At 43.1% G+C, this 17,029-nt stretch overlaps 1 protein-coding gene and 1 long non-coding RNA gene across 12 annotated transcripts in view; one reads left to right on the forward strand and one right to left on the reverse strand.

Annotated features, from left to right (window-relative positions):
* Positions 1-11,025, reverse strand: LOC142065648 (uncharacterized). Of its 4 annotated transcripts, none has more exons than XR_012663466.1 (4): positions 9,205-11,025; positions 5,709-5,853; positions 5,537-5,603; positions 1-3,776 (listed from the first exon to the last, which is right to left on the reverse strand). It is a non-coding gene; the product is annotated as an uncharacterized LOC142065648 (long non-coding RNA). The 4 variants fall into 4 exon arrangements; XR_012663467.1 differs by having other exon boundaries at positions 1-2,235; positions 5,709-5,778; positions 9,205-10,981; XR_012663465.1 differs by having other exon boundaries at positions 5,709-5,778; positions 9,205-10,976.
* The window catches only part of LOC142065644 (beta-1,4-galactosyltransferase galt-1-like), a 22,673-nt gene continuing 13,877 nt past the window's right edge, over positions 8,234-17,029 (forward strand). The window contains exons 1-2 of one of the 8 annotated variants that reach the window (XM_075111983.1): positions 8,234-8,465; positions 12,658-12,741. In XM_075111983.1, coding sequence (XP_074968084.1) covers positions 12,664-12,741 — 78 coding nt within the window. In that variant the 5' untranslated portion in view covers positions 8,234-8,465; positions 12,658-12,663. Of the gene's footprint in view, positions 8,466-10,937; positions 11,798-12,657; positions 12,742-17,029 lie in introns of those variants that run through there. The other 7 variants (XM_075111982.1, XM_075111989.1, XM_075111985.1 and 4 more) reach the window with 7 other exon arrangements.

Raw genomic sequence — 17,029 nt, forward strand, 5'->3', positions numbered from 1 at the left:
TTTAGCTCAAAGGCAGCAAGCATGTTTTATTTGTGAATGAATGGTAATACAGTTGAACAGAGTTCATAGTGCACACTGTGTAGCCATTTAATAGTATAAATACTAGAGAATCCAAATTTCTAACAGAAGATTGAAAAACCATGCAAATTTGCAGTTCTTTCAAGTGGGATTTGGAAAGTCCAAAGGAGAGACAAACCTATCCTATTGTTTTCCTAAGAAATTTATTTTATCACTGCAAAACTTACAGGTTGACTAGGATAGCAAGGTAAGTTTCTTTGCACTTATATTTAAACTTGGATTCTCCACTCCACCCATTGAAATTAACAGGAAAAAATATTTCATCCACTAATAAAATTATCTGCCATGCATTATACAGTATATCAGGGTAGACACATGTAATAATATCTTCTGGTATTAAAATCTGAAATTTCCTTTCTGATTTCAGTGGTGAAATTGAGGTTCAGTCAGAACCTTGAAATGCTGACCACAGCTCACAGGAATAGCCTGGCAATCCAGATGTTCAGTAGAACTTTCTCCTGGAAAAGATCCATTGTGGAAATGTTGACCAGTGTCCATCATCTTTGATAACTTGTCTAATTACATGTATCATTTTTCTCTAGATCCCCATCTGTAAGAAATTGGGAAAGGAAGGCAAGAGACCAGCATGGATAAGTCAAGGCCTGCTGGTCAAACTAAAGGGCAAGAAGGACATGCATAGGCAGTGGAAACATGGACAGGTGTCCTGGGAAGAGTACAGGGACATTGCCCAGTTGTGTAGGGATGGGGTCAGGAAGGCCAAGGCGCAGCTTGAGCTGAACTCAGCAAGGCACACAGAGAATAATAAGGGCTTCTACAGGTATGTCAGCCAGAAAAGGAAGGTCAAAGACAGCGTATTCCCCAAATGAACATGACTGGCAAACTGGTAGCAACCGATGAGAAGGCTGAGGTACTCAACAACGTTTTTGCCTCAGTCTTCACTGGCAATCCCTCTTCCCACACATCACGAGTGGATGGACCGCAAGACAGGGACTGGGAGAAGTGAAGTCCCTTCTGCTGTAAGGGAAGATCAGGTTCATGACCAGCTGAGGAACCTGAACATACAGAAGTCTATGGGACCTGATGAGCTGCAGCCCAAGAGTCCTGAGGGAATTGGCTGATGTCATTGCCAAGCCACTCCCCATGGCATTTGAAAAGTCATGGCAGTCAGGTGAAGCCCCTGGGGACTGGAAGAAGGGAAACATTGCACCCCTTTTTTGAAAAGGATAGAAAGGAGGACCCTGGGAGCTACCAGTGTGTCAGCCTCACCTCTGTGCATGGGAAGATCATGGAACAGATCCTCCTAGAAGCTATGCTAAGGCACACGGGGGACAGGGAGGTGATCTGAGGCAGCCAGCATGGCTTCAGCAAGGGCAAGTCCTGCCTGACCAACCCAGTGGCCTTCTGAGTTGGAGTGACTACACCAGTGGGCAAGGGAAGACCTACGGATGTCATCTATCTGGATCTCTGTAAGGCCTTTGACATGGTCCCCCACAATATCCTTCTCTCTGAACTGGAGAGATACGGATTTGATGGGTGGACTGTTTGGTGGATAGGAACTGGCTGGATGGTCACATCCAGAGGGTCATGGTCAATGGCTCGATGTCCAGGTGGAGACCGGTGATGAGTCGTGTCCCTCAGGGGTCGGTACTGGGACCCGTACTGTTTAATATCTTCATCAGTGACGTAGACAGTGGGTTTGAGTGCACCCTCAGCAGGTTTGCAGATGACACCAAGCTGAGCGGTGTGGTTGACGTGCCTGAGGGGTGGGATGCCATTCACAGGGACCTGAGCAAGCTGGAGAAGTGGGCCCATGTGAACTTCATGACATTCAACAAGGCTAAGTGCAAGGTCCTGCACCTGGGTCAGGGCAACCTCTGGAGTCAATACAGGCTGGGGGACGATTGAGAGAACTTGGGGGTACTGGTGGATGAAAAACTGGACGTGAGCCAACAACGTGCGCTTGCAGCACAGAAGGCTGCGTCAAAAGGAGCGCGGCCAGCAGGGCGAGGGAGGGGATTCTCTGCTCTACCCAGCTCTGGTGAGACCCCACCTGGGGCACTGCTTCCAGCTGTGGAGTCCTCGGCACAGGAGAGACACAGACCTGTTGGAGCAGGTCCAGAGGTCAGGGAACCAGGAGGTCAGAGGCTGGAGCCCCTCTGCTGTGAGGTCAGGCTGGGAGAGTTGGGGTTGTTCAGCCTGGAGAAGATAAGGCAGTGTGGAGACGTTATTGCGGCCTTTCAATACTGAAAGGTGGTCTTATAAGGAAGATGGGAACAGACCTTTTAGCAAGACCTGTTGTGACAGGACAAGGTGTAGTAATTTTAATCCAAAAGAAGGGAGATTCAGACCAGGTATAAGGAAGAAATTTTTTCAAGGATGGTGGTGAAACACTGGCCCAGTTTGCCCAGAGGGGTGGTCAATGCCCCACCCCTGGAAGCATTCAAGGTCAGGTTGGACTGGGCTCTGAGCAACCTGATCTAGTTGAAGATGTCTCTGCTCATTGCAGAGGAAGGTGGAGTATATGACTTTTTAAGTACTTCGTTCCACATTTAATGTAAATAAGCTCCACGTTATGACTAGCAAAGAAGGTGCTTTAATTTCTGCAGAAACATAATTTCATGAGTAGTTGCCTGAGAGATAAAGTAATTAAATGTTACCTAATGCAAAGGTGAGAGCAGAAGCAGCTCATTTGCAGTGGCAGCTTTTGGAGCTCAAAAAGAAGGCACATGCCCTTTCCTGAATTTGACTCCTTTTCCTGTTATCCCCCAGAAACAGGAAGACTGTTGCAAGACTTTTTTATTACTTTTAGTCCTGGCAATCACTTGGATCTATACAATTTTCCTCCAGGGTCACGTCCAGAATTTCACTGTAAATATTTTATAAAGGAAGCATCAATAAGTGTTGCTTACATCTACCAAATGGTTCTTTTCATTGATAGCATCAGTTTAAATGGGAAAATTGATTGGAATTGCTCTCCTCCTCATAGGCAACAGGATAGAAAGTGAACCATGAGCACAGTAGGAAGGAAAAAGCAATTATCACTATATTGCAGATTGTCATTATTATCGTTATAGAGGCAAATTGCAGGGGACAAATAGGACTACTTCCTCATTGCAGTATTTCATTATAAGGTAACATGCTTTTGTGATACAACACTCAAACATGAGTACCGAAGAGCTCATTAAATGCTCATTATGTCCAAGCCTCTTGTTTTGTAATCTGGGAGAGAAAAACCAAAATGAAATCTTCAACAAGTTAGTTCCTGCTTTAGATGTCAGGTTGTGCTAGGTATGTAAGTGATGACATTGGTAAAATGCATTATTTTTTTCTTCTGAAATCAGTAATGGTTGTTGTGGTATTTCCCTAGCTGTGATCTATTACTATGAACATTTGTTTATGAAAGTCTGAAAATGTAAGAGACCTTTCCTTAGGGGGCGAGTAGAGAAAAAAGAAAAGAATCAAAGTTTCTCAGGGGATCTCAGATGTGAGAACAAGTCAGATAAGCCTATTAGGAAGGATGAAGACACCCATTTTGCGTCAACTAAAACAGAGTTGTGCATAAGAAAGTGCAGATAGTAATGAATTGGAGGAAGTATCCTTTATATTTCTGGACTTTGCCTGTAGCCATGCTCTTGCTGCCAGAAATCAGCCTTTCAGCTTTAAGGAAGAGTAGATCATGTTCCAAGTGATTACTTGCTTCAGGTGATCCATGCTTTGGGTTTGCAAGCATGATATAACTGAATATAAAACAAACAAGCAAGGTCAGAAAACAAACAGATTTGTTCTAGTGTATGTATAGAGAAAAGTATCCAATACTGCAGAATGAAAAAAAAAAACCAACTAGCTAATTATTTTACATATGATTTCTTAATTGACACCGCTATCTTAATATAATGATGAATTTTTTAACTAATAGGAACACCTGAGAAACTCTGGCAGTTAGTTGTAGCAAAATGGTTACCGTTTCTTGTAATAATACAAAGCTATTGATGTGAAGCTGTTTGACATGAACACAATGAATGTATGCCTTGTCTTTTAGAGGGTAACACCATACTCTTTCATGGGGTAAAAAGACAAAAAAAATGGCAGGCAAGGAAGGGGCAACTAGCTGGTGCAAAACTACGAAGGTGAGGTGAAGATTCAAAAAAAAAAAACACCAAACCAAACAACAGTTCCTTTTAGATTACAAGATGTTCTTTGCTGCGTTTAATTACAGCATACTTGGAGGTCTGACTAGTGCTGTCGGCATTGTTTAGCAGTGCAATAGTTTTAATTCTTTCAACAGCTGGAAGAGGGGGAGGGAATAGTTTTTCTTTCACCTACCAGCCTCAAAGAGGGTATGTTTGTGAGTGCAGGTGGCAGAGTAAGAGCATGTTTTAGCACAGCTACTGAATTATAAAAGTTATTTAGTAGGTCATTAAAAACACCTTTTTTGCAGCCATTTTTTGGATCACTGTGTGAAGTTTAACACCTTATATGTTGTATCTGTTAATGTTAATAAAAGTTAATACAGCATTGTGATTTAACCCAGCAGGCGGACAAACACCACACAGCTGCTTACTGCCTCCCCTCCCAGTGGGATGGGGGAGGGGGGATGTAAGTAAAATTCATTGCTTGAGATAAAGGCCATTTAACAGAACAGAAGAGGAAAGGGGTGGGGGGAATAATGATAAAAGAATCTACAAAACAAGTGATGTACAATGTTATTGCTTGCCACCCACCAACCAGTGGCCAGCCCACCCCTGAGCAGTGGTCACTGCCCCCCACTTTAAATACTGAGCATGATGCCATATGGTATGGAGTATCCCTTTTGCAAGTTTGGGTCAGCTGTCCTGGTTGTGTCCCCTCCCAGCTTCTTGCTGGCAGAGCATGGGAGGCTGAAATTACTGAGGGGTTTTTTTGGGTTTGGTTTTTTTTTTTTGCATTCATTTTCAGCTACTGAGTAGCTGAAAACTACTTAGCAACAACTAAAACATCAGTGTGTTAACAACCTTATTCTTACACTAAAGCTAAGACACAACACTATACCAGCTACTAGGAAGAAAGGTAGCTGTATCCCAGCCAAAACCAGAACAACTGTTTTGCATAGATTCTTTTCTACAGAAGCATCACTGAATCCCTCCACAGCCAGGCAGAAGTTCCTGGGTCCTAGAGCAGCATAAACAAAGATGTTCGCATTATAGTTCAGACATGTAATTCTTAAAGAACTAACATGAGATGTCAAAGACTATAAGGTAACACACAAATTCAGTATTCAAGTTTCTAGAGCAGTCTCCAGGTAGAAGAGGATAGTGGTTACTCATCTCTAACAAAGTAGGTTGAGCAGATTCATACAGTTGTTCTGAATTTGTATCATGGGAACAACAGAGTTGTCTTCCCCCAAGATTAGAGGCAGGAGCTTGCTAGTGTTAATAAAAGCCCTACAGATAGCAGAGAGAGTGTTCTCAGCATGGCCTAGCCTGACCTGAGGCTGACTGCTCTTCTTTTAATACCTCACCTGAGTTCATGCTCATGTAATCTTTTATGGGTATGGTCCATCTCCAGAGGTGCAGACGACTGTGAATCTGATAGGATAATTATTTTCAATTAGCAGTAAAATCAGAAATGCCAAGAGGAGATCTAGCAGTTCCCAAGCAGAGAATGTGCTGATTAGCTGTTAAGGGAAGTACCTGTGGAACATGTGTGGCTATCCAGTTCCTTAGACAATCAAGCTGCCTCTGTCTTGCTGCCCTCTGTGCTCTGAGGAGGCAAAGAGGGGGAGATCTTTTAATGTCAGAGCTTCCACCTTCTGTGTCAACCCCTGACTCATGGACACTGTGTGGCAGAAGCACGTTTGTTTCAGACAGTGTTTCACTTTGGAGTGAGGACAACAGAGCATACTGCAGCATCATAAAAGGTAGGAAATAAAAAAAAGAATTGATGCTAAGGCAGGGTATGTACAACCCAGGGAGAACTCGGATGATGGCTGTCAGTTAATACTTAAGATCACTCTATAAAACTGGCCTTATTCTAATGGCTGTTGAAACCAGCATGCTGGTATCTTGTGATTTCCCCTGCAGCCACGTAAGCTTGCTGAGCTTCTTTCTCAGTGATGATTTGTTTTGGGACAGGCATACCTTCACTATAATATCTTAGCACTATGATATATAGGCAGTCTAGATGAAGGTGTTTGCACACTGATTCCCACCCCTGAATTCTTCTGTGTCTGAAAGGTTGCTTTGGTATTAGAGAATTTGGTATTAGAGAATACTGGATTTGGGCTTGTGTGAATTTTGTTCTATTAATGCTTGTGATTTTAGTAATGTCTCTTGTGATTTATTCAATTTTTGCTGTTAATTAGATTTCTGATGGTGGCTGGTTCCCTAGATGGTTTTGTTTCTGTTTAATCCTTACAACATAGAGAGGCTGGTATTTGTGCTTCTTTTTTTTTTTAATATTTTTATTTTCCTGCTCATTTTGTTTTCATATAGAGCTGAAGGGCAAAAAAAAAATTTGCTTTCCTCTGTTTCTTTTCCTTACCATTCAATGAGTTTTATTCTGCATAGATTGAGCTTTATTATTGGATGAGGATTTTTTTACCCAAAATTCTGGTGCAAAAGTATGGCAAAGTGGTAGCACAGTCCTTGACTTACCAAATCTTGGGAACCTGATAAGATTTCAGCTGGTGTAACTATATGTGGAAGACCACGGAAATCCTGTTCTGGTTCTTGAAAATAAAAAGATCAGGAAGTCCTGGGACAATAACAGTGGCTGGGTGAAAAGCAGGCTTGGTGTTTTCTGATAGCCAGTCTTCATTAGTGACTGGGATCAGATCCCTTCTAAGAAGCAGCAAGAAATCTTGTACCTGCCACTAAGTATTATTCAAACTGCAAGGTAATTCTCTCCTGTCCTCTTATCTGGTGCCCATCTGAAGCTTTGCAGGAGGCGGAAGAGGCTTTTTTCATAATTTACCTTTGTTACATAAATTATTAATGAAAGTGTATCTTAATCCTGAAGGTATATTGAGGTCAAGCTTTCTGTAATTTTTTGTAATGGTAGCAGGAGTTTTAGATTCCAAGGTGGTTCAGGTGTTACATCAAACAGATATATTGGACAAAAACAGACCAGAAAGAGCAAAGCAAAATCAGAAATGAGGCAAGAATGTGCTGTACAAGCGAAGCATTTGTGGGTATGTGCATGGCTTTCAGTCAGGTTTCTTTGCTTGACCCTTTTTACTCTTTAGCATCCATATATCCACTCATATTTAAAAGTGTAAGGAACATATGTATCCTGTGAGACAAGAATGTAGTCTGTAGCAAGGTTACACTGTGCAGATTACAATTCCAATAACCATATATGTTCTCTGGTTACACACGTCTACACTGAGTCTTAACACACCATAGGTTAAGGGTACTTTGCAGTGTCCTGTATAGTCTGCAGTTTATAACAGGACTTTAAACTGCTGGTTGCAATTATTTTAAGTCTCTAGCATGGTGGCCTGCTAAAGCAATACGGCTTTTTTTTTTCCCGTGCATATATTTATGGAAAGGGAGAGGTGAGGTGGGGCATGCACAGACAGTGAACACAATTCATACAGGCTTGTGCCCAGCTGCCAACCTTGGCCTGCTCTGTGAAGGGCGTAGGGCTCCATCAGCCCTAAAGAGATCACTGGGTGGTGATTATATCTCAGTTTAAAACTGTTATAAATTTGCTGAATTTTTCAACTGAGAAAAGGGGAATGAGAGCCACGTTGGACACTTTTAAGAGTCGTCTGGACAGGGTGCTGGGCCATCTTGTCTAGACTGTGCTTTTCCCAGAAAGGTTGGACTAGATGATCTCTGAGGTCCCTTCCAACCTGGGATTCTGTGAGAGAAGAAAGGGCCTTAAGGGGGGGAGGGGGGGTGTTGTTGTTTTTCAGTTTTTCTCCTCCAGTTATTAATTTGTAAATCTTTCTCATGGACTAATTTTTTTGCCTATGTTTTAAGGTGAATGGGCCAAGTGATTCCTTTGTGTCTTTAAGTTAACCCTTTAGTCTCCCTTCTTACCTGTCTCTGAATGTCATTGTTTCTCTCTGACTTTTTACTGGGCAGAATAAACAGAAATGCTTGGCGAACTTTCTGTTTCCACAGAAGCACTGGAAATTTGTCAGTGTATTTCAGGATGTTTTTTAATGTGTTCAAACATTCCTCTCTCTCTAGTTAATTAATGTAGCCTCCAAGGAAAGCTGTGCCAGGAAAGAGGGACATACTGGTACAAAGTCCAATCAACAATGCGCTGGTTCTTTCTGCTGGTTATTTACAAAAAGTCACAAAGGATCAGACTGAGACACATGCCTTTTGCTGACTCCCACCCTTCCTTCAGCTTGGTAATCTCCTGAGATCACAAAAAGGGCCAGGAGAAGAGACCTCCTAGAATGGAGATTTCACTGAAGAGACTGGAAGTCCAAGGTAAGTATAGAAGGTGACACAGTTCCTTTAGAAAAAGAGAAGAGGACTCCAGGCATAAGCACAAGCTGTTTGAAAAATCCATAGTGCCAGGGCAAATTGATGCAGCCCTGGTGTTGTGGTACAGTTCTATGAAAGTAAATGTAAAGGACTTTTTTTCTAATAAGTTTTTTGATTTGCCATAGTGTTGATGGCTTGGTGGTGTTTCTGGTTTCATTGTTTTGGTTTTTGGTTTTTTTTTTTTTTAGTAACTGGCCTATGCAATGAGCATATATGTTGAGTTTTTACCTTAGTTAAAAAGGAAGTACCTTTTTAAAGCATTCTGTCAGGTCCCTGTGGTTACAAATTGCCCTAATGGCCCTGACCAGCCCCACCTGGGATGCCCATGTCCCTGCCTGTGGGCTCGGGAGCCCATTTAAGCTCAGCTCTGGGCCTTCAGCCCCTGCCTCAGCTATGCCATAAGAGTCTCTCAGACCTGTGCCCCACACGCCCTGTGGATCCAGCCCCTGACTTCCAGACTGGCTTTGGTCCTGCCTTGTCCCCATGGAGCTGCCCCGCAGCCACTGGACCTGATCTGAGCCGCGGGTCGGCTTCCCAGCTTGGCCTCAGACCTGTCTCATCCTGCGGACTTGCCGGGTGGGCTGCATGGGGCATTGACCCTGGCTGTGGTCCTGAGCGTGGCCAGCCCTGCTCACTTCCCTCAGGTACTGAGGGACTGGGCCCTGGCTGCTGAAGACCCTACCCCGCCAGCTGTCTTCTCCCCCTCAGGTCCCAGCTGCTTGTCGCTTGTGGAGCTGCCAGCCGTCATTGCTCTCTGACACTGTGTGATTGTCTCTAGGCTGAGAAATGGAGGCATCCACAGCTGCTCTGAATTCTAGGCCCAGCTTATGCCTTTTCTGAAGGAAAAAACAATGAGGAGGAGGGAAACAAATGTGTGTTTTCCCCCAGCAAAAATACTAAACACTTCTAAAACTGCATAGTGGCATAGGAGGATTTTGCAAGAACAGATGTGTGGGGAGACGGGATGAGGAAGGAGTGGCCTGTTTCGTATAGGAAGAGAAAACAATGACAGAATGGTGGTAAGAAGTTGCTTAACTATCTGAAACGGGTTATTTAGTAAGAAAAACCACACTTTTTTTGTTTAAATAAAAGGCACAATGAATACCAGAGAAAAAGATGAGAATGAAGCTGCTGCCCAGCTGTGTTACTTCATTCATGTTGATAATTTTGTATAATACAGGTATAAACTAATGTCACTTTTGTTTCTGCCAAGGTTTCCTCTCTAGTTCATATGTATTCGTTGCAGTCATGAAAGGAGAATGTGCCACTAGTGTTGTGAAATTCCTTTGTCATTACTGCCTAACGAACTTTTCATGCAATTAAAACACGCAAGAAGTGCAAGATGCTATAAAACACAACAGAGTGGATAAGGTAGAGCCAAGTATTTAATTTCCTTTCGAGTTACGGAAATGCAAATTATTAGTGTAGGGAAAGTACTAGAATTTGATTATTAGGAAAACAGTTGGCAGACAAACTTAACCGACAAAATTCTGTCAGCTCTGCTGGCCAAAGGTGGCTGCTAAGCCCTCTTATGCTGGATCAATTGTTACACAACAGTTACTATGGTATTTCTTATCTTATCAGCAAGGGAGAGTTTCCTCAGTTGGATGGAGTCATTCTGTTTCTAGTGTTCCTGCTCCCTGATGGCTTAACCCGTTCAGCAGTCAGGCCTTCCTTGCTCTCTGTGCCAGATCTTTCCTAAGTCACAAATTGCCATTGCTGAGTAGTTAAAATTTGAATTTCCCTTTCAAAATACTTCAGCTGTAATCAAGCCACCTCTACAATTTCCCATTTTCCCTCTAAGAGAGCTGAAGATATGCACCTTTCCACAGAAATAAAAGTTATTTAAAATAAAAACTGTAAGCACCACGCTCCTATTAAAAGGGAGAGTTTTTCTCTCGAAGTAGCTTATAAAGCAGGAAAATCCACTTTGTGCCCAAAAAACAAATAGTTCTGTTCTCTCGAGTGTCTCCCCACCAGGTCCACACCTCCCATTTAAGTTAGTGTTTATGTTAACTATTAATACACCTCCACTGGCCAATCAAGTGTTGACTCAAGTTATATCCACCTACTGTTTCAGACGACTGCTGTGGTAGATTAAAAGTTGATGTGTTTAAATACTGTTGTGGTTTAGCCCCAGTCAGCAGCCAAGCCCCATGCAGCTGCTTGCTCACTCCCCTCACACTGGGATAGGGGAGAGAATGAGAAGAATAAAAGTGAGGAAACTCATGGGTTGTGATAAAGACGGTTCAATAGGTAAAGCAAAAGCCACACGTGCAAGCAAAGCAAAACAAGAAATTAATTCACTACTTCCCGTCGGCAGGCAGGTGTTCAGCCATCTCCAGGACAGCAGGGCTCCATCAAGTGTAACAGCTACTTGGGAAGACAAGCGCCATCACTCTAAACGTCCCCCACTTCCTCCTTCTTCCCCAGCTTTATATGCTGAGCATGACATCATATGGTATGGAATATCCCTTTGGTCAGTTGGGGTCAGCTGTCGCAGCTGCATCCCCTCCCAGCTTCTTGTGCACCCGGCAGAGCACGGGAAGCTGAAAGAGTCCTTGACTAATGTAAGCACTACCCAGCAACAACTCAAACACCTCTGCATTATCACCGCTGTTTCAGCACAAAGCCAAAACATAGCCTCATCCTAGCTACTATGAAGAAAATTAACTCTATCCCAGCTGAAACCAGGACAAATACTAAGTTTTATATTCTGGTCTCACAACTGTGCACACAATTGCTGTGTTGAGTTTGTGTCATTATAAAGTGAAAAGGATAATCTTAACAAGAGGACTAAGCTTACCCAAAACCTTCTCTGAAAAACACAGTGGGCTATTTAAGATTTGACTGTTGAAATACATTAGGTTACAGTTGATCTAATGGGAAGTATTTAAATCCTGATCTAGAGAAATCTCCGAGAACATACACACAGGCACCATATAGGAAAATTATCATCTATCATTCTCCCAGTTAACAAATATGACTGTTGAGAGGCTGAAATGGTATAAACATAAATTGAAGAATGTATCATTCGGTTAAGTCAAAGTTGTTTATCTGAGAAAATGACAGAAAAGAAAGCAAACTGCGTTGCCGTACAGGAAGCTAACCAAGTCACGGGATTTCCCACAGACGGTGAAAAGTTCTAGTATAATTGTAGAGGAAGCAGATGTTGGGAAATAAGCAAGGTTGCAAGGTCTCTCATTTCAGTGGAAGCGTAAGGCAGAATTGGAGCACTGGAAAGCACGAAGTGCAAGAAAAAGAGGCTTGAATCTGTGAGTAAACACACTTGTTTGATTCCTCTTGTGTTCAGGAGGGCATGATTTTGCGCAGTCTGGTGAAATACCAAGGCTGCACATAACAAACATGGACTCCATTATTTTCTCTTTACGTAACAACTGAAAAATACTGAGGTGTTGTCTAACTATTCCAGGCAAAACGGGTGACAGTGTTTTATAAAGCTTCTCTAAAACAGTTATTAAAAGCAAGGCTCATTGTTTTGTGTGAATAAGTTTCTTGAACTAGAATAAGTTGATATAATGTACCTTGCAGTAAAAAGTTGTCTTCCGGTTTCTTTTCTGTGCTGCAAGTGGTATTAACCTAAACAGGTGGGGAAGGTCCAGAGTTGCTGACATATTTTAAAACTCCTCTTTTAAAAAGGAGTGATATTTTTCAGAGTACACAAAATATTTTCTCCAGTAACAGAGACCATAGTGATATCAGACATGGTGAAACAGCAGTCATTTTCTCAACATTGGAATGTTGTCTTACATGAAGTGAGGCTTTGCCAACGTATGTTCATTTGAACAAAGGACAGTACAAAGCTGCACAATAAGTATATCTTAAAAATTCCATATGTATAGTCCTTTTTCAGAATGACACTGGCTATTTCTGGTCAAAATTATTGCTCTGACAATAGCTGAGATGCTGTATCTTTTAATGATCCCATCCCCGCTAGAAAAAGAGAAACAGCACTTTTAGTCACAAAGTTCAGTAGACAACAGCTAATGGTTGCAGCTTGTGGATTCTGAAAGAGGTGGCAAAAGCTTGATCCCAAAATCATATTTGATATTTAGGAACTCATGCCATCCCTTTCTTGGAAAGTTCATGTATCAACTAATCTCCCTTTGAACAGGTCAAGATGAAACACAGAAATGGGATGAAGGTTAGCAACCACCGAAGGTTTCCAGAAACTAAACAATTCTTTAAGGAGAAAACAGTAGGTTATTTAAACAGACTATATAGATCTCTATGTGTCTCTGTAGTTTTTATAGACTTCCTTATGTAAAAGGGACTTAGCGTCTGTAAAGTTTTACTCACAGTCACTGTTCATGCCCTAGGAGGCCTCTGGTTTCTAATATAAACGCTAGTTTATTTTTTTCCAGCTCAAGTGGTTAATAATGCTTTTGGCATGCTAAAACTACTCATTGTTATTAGTCTAAAAATAAGCTATTAGGATGAATTTGCATTTCCCAAATTGGTTAATGTGTGCGTACAAAATGTGTGAAGAAAAACAATATCAAAAGTTTGTTTGCACATAGTTAAAAATGGACAACAGATTGTTTCACCTAGAAGACGTGAGATGCAAGGGAACATTAGAGTGAATGTCCTGCTTTGTGTAACATGCATGAACGTCCTGCTTTGTGTTATGTGCATGTAAAACTAAGGTGGAGACTTCTGTGCAGAGGGATACACAGGAATCTAGAAAGTAGTGGTGTTCCAAAAGAAAGAGTACTTGCCATGAGTGGATTTTAACATTAGGTCTTTATTGCAGGAAGAGACTACTAGTTTTCTAATATTTCTTAAATCTTAAAAATGCAATTTTCATGTAAGTTTCCCAAGCCTAATTTAACAGGAAATTTTTAAGACATATTGCTGCCTGGTGTAAGACTGACAGCTTAAAACATATTTCACCAGAACAGTGTAATGATTTTTGCACTCAGCATCTGTATTAAGAAAAAAAACCAAACCCAAAAACAACAAAACAAACCAACAAAAAACCCTTGACCCTCTATTTCTGTAAATAAATGTGACAGACAATAATGATCAGGAACTTTATTAGTGCTTTGTTTCATCTCACCCTTTAGTAAATTTGTCCCATCTCTTGTGAAGTGAATCATCCTTCCCAGAAAAGTTTATATCAGGTTTCTCTGATTTTCTCTGCCTTCTTCAGTCACTTTGTTGTTCTCTTGGATGGGAATACTGGACCCATAAACTACTCTACTTTTACAACTTAATTAAAGCTTCTGTCCTCTGTCCTTCTTACATGCCTCTTGATCTTCAGATCTTCTCCCATCTCTGTGAAGAATTCTGTTGATTTCTTCCAAGAGAACACTGACAGCTAATTCCTACCTCCAAAGTGGGGAGAGAGGAAAAAAAAGGTAAATAAAAGCAATTGTGGATAAAACCCAAGAACTAGAATTTGAACTAACTGTTTTTCCATGTTGTTGTTGGCTTCTTTTTCTTTTGTGTTGGTTTTTTCCTCCTGAAGTTTTCTGTAAGCATTTTTCAATCCCACTTCCCAATTAACGCTCTTGAAAAAAAATCACTTCACTCTAAAATATTCTGTCTCTTAGTTTTCTAATAGGCAGCGTGTTAGTGATTGTAAATGGTTTTGATTCCAAAAATAGGAATAACAATATCCAAAAATAGGAATAATAGTAAGTATTTTAAGAACTTTGGTGCAAGCTGATAACTGATGATGCAGCCCTACTTTTATATATATATAGACAAAGAGGGCGCGTTGCCTCAGAAGGGTGTGGCACAGCAGATTATGTGTCAGTTTGCATGGGCATGGCGTGCGGGCAAGGCACAGTCCCCTTCCTGGCTCTAAAGGGTAACTCTCCTAGTGGTCATCGCCCCCCCAGGAGAGGCCAAGCCATGGTTTCCACTCACCCAAAAGCCATTGCCAGAAGGAAGGTGACGACCCAGGCACGGCCCCCACACAAACACGCAGCTGCCCAGGCCTCCGGCTGCAGGGAGGGCCTGAGCCTGGCGCTCGCATGGGAGGGCAGCAGCAACAGCAGCTGCTTGCGGTGCGACCAGGTGGATGATCTGCTCAGCCTGGTGACAGAGCTGAGGGAGGGAGTGGAAACATTAAGGAGTATCAGAGAGTGTGAGAGGGAGACAAACTGTTGGAGCCACAGCCTACCATCCCTGGGGCCAAGGCAGTGGATGGAGGCTCCACAAGAAGCAGAGGGTCCCCTACCCTTGTGCCACCAAGCAGAAGGAGGGAACCTAAGCGACGGGGGGAACGGAGACAGGTCCCTGCTCGGGGCGGCAGGCGAATCCCCTCCCGGCCTCCCTCGCCTTCCCAGCTGCCCTTACGCAACAGATACGGGCTCTGGAACTTGAGGGCCAGGCAAATGGATGGAGGTGAAGATCCATCCAGGGGGTTGCCTGGGGAGAGTTGGTCAGCCCCATGCATCATGACTGCCTCTGTTAGGAAGAAAAGGAGGGTAATTGTTGTAGGCAGTTCCCTTCTGAGGGGAACTGAGAGCCCAGTATGCTGACCAGACCCATCCCGCAGGGAAGTCTGCTGCCTCCCTGGGCCTAGGTTAGAGATGTTACTAGGAAGCCCCCTGGTCTGGTACGGCTTCTGACTACTACCCGCTATTGGTTGTGCAGGTTGGCAGTGATGAGGTTGTGGAGAGAAGTCCAAGAGCGATCAAAAGGGACTTTGGGACACTGGGTTGAAGCATGAGGAGCACAGGTAGTGTTTTCCTCAATCCTGTCAGTGGCCGGGAAGAATACGGAAAGAAAAAGGAAAACAAACCTCATTAACACGTAGCTCATAGGCTGGTGCCATCGGTGGAATTTTGGAGTTTTTGATCACAGGGAGGTTTACACTGCACCGGGCCTGCTGGCGGCAGATGGAGTTCAGCTATCTCAAAGGGGGAAAAGGATTCTTGCACATGACTTGAAGGGCTCATTGAGAGGGCTTTAAACTAGGTTTGAAGGGGGAAATGGGTATAGCCAGGCCCACTAGAGAGGAGCCTAGGGGTGGCATGCCAAGGTTGGGGGTGAAATCAATAGCCCAGCTCAAGTGCATCTACACTAATGCATGCAGTATGGGCAACAAACAGGGGGAGCTGAAAGCCATTGTGCAGCAGCATAGCTATGACAGTCACCATCACAGAGACATGGTGGGATGACTCTTATGACTGGAGTGCTGCAATGGATGGCTATAAGGTTTCAGAAGGGATAGGCAATGAAGGAGAGGTAGTGGGGTGGCTCTATATGTTAGTGAGTGTTTCGATTGTGTAGAGCTTAGCGATTGTGATGCTAAGGTTGAGTGCTTATGGGTAAGGATGAAGGGGAAGGCCAACAAGGCAGATATCCTGCTAGGGGTCTGTTATAGACCACCCAACCACGATGAAGAGGTAGATGAAGTGTTCTACAAGAGGCTGGCAGAAGGCTCACAATCGGTTGCCCTTGTTCTCATGGGGGACTTTAATTTGCCATGTGTCTGCTGGAAATAAAACACAGCAGAGAAGAAACAGTCTAGGAGGTTCCTGGAGTGCGTGGAAGCCTACTAGAGGAGGTGCCTCACTTGACCTGCTGTTCACAGAGAAAGACTGGTGGGGGATGTGGCAGTTGGAGGCCTTCTTGGGCTTAGCGACCATGATATGATTGAGTTCTCAATTCTTGGTGAAGTAAGAAGGTGGGGTCAGCAAAACCACTAATGTGGACTTCAGGAGGGCAGACTTTGGCTTGTTCGGGGCACTGCTTGGGAGAGTCCCTTGGGAGGACTCCTGAAGGGCAAAGGGGTCCAGGAAGGCTGGGCTTTCTTCAAGAAGGAAGTCTTGAGGCGCAGGAGCAGGCCATCCCCAAATGCTGCAAGCCGAACCGGTGGGGAAGATGACCGGCCTGGCTGAACAGGGAGCTTCTACTGGCACTCAGGAAAAAAAGGAGAGTTTACCCCTTTTGGAAGAAGGGGCAGGCAACTCAAGAAGAGTAAAGGGATCTCGTTAGGTCTTTCAGAGAGAAAATTAGGCAAGCAAAAGCCCAGCTAGAATTCAGCCTGGCCACTGTTGTAAGGAATAACAAAAATGTTTTTACAAACACATTAACAACAAAAAGAGAACCAAGGAGAATCTCCGTCCTCTATTGGACTCAGAGGGGAACATCACCACTGAGGATCAGGAGAAGGCTGAGGTACTAAATGCCAATACTTGCATGAAAGGGGAAGATGTACAGCTTACATGCTAATTTGCAGACAGCAACACAAGATCTTAACTTCAGAAAATGGGTCATTATACATCGTTCAAAATGATTGCTTATATTTTTTTGAGGCAGAAAAAAAAAAAGAAAAAGCACAGATGAGAAACATCTTGGATTGGCATATTACACCCAGGCAGCAATCCTTTCATTGTGTTCTTCAAACCTAGTACTCTGAAGTCAGAATAGAGCTGTAGCTAAAGTGGCAATTTTGTGCATAATTAGAAAGCAGTTGTTACTCAGCTGAGATTGAGTGTATACTAAAGAGGACAGAACACCTACAAATG

The sequence above is a fragment of the Phalacrocorax aristotelis genome, chromosome 17, assembly GCF_949628215.1.
Source record: "Phalacrocorax aristotelis chromosome 17, bGulAri2.1, whole genome shotgun sequence".
NCBI classification, from domain to species: domain Eukaryota; kingdom Metazoa; phylum Chordata; class Aves; order Suliformes; family Phalacrocoracidae; genus Phalacrocorax; species Phalacrocorax aristotelis.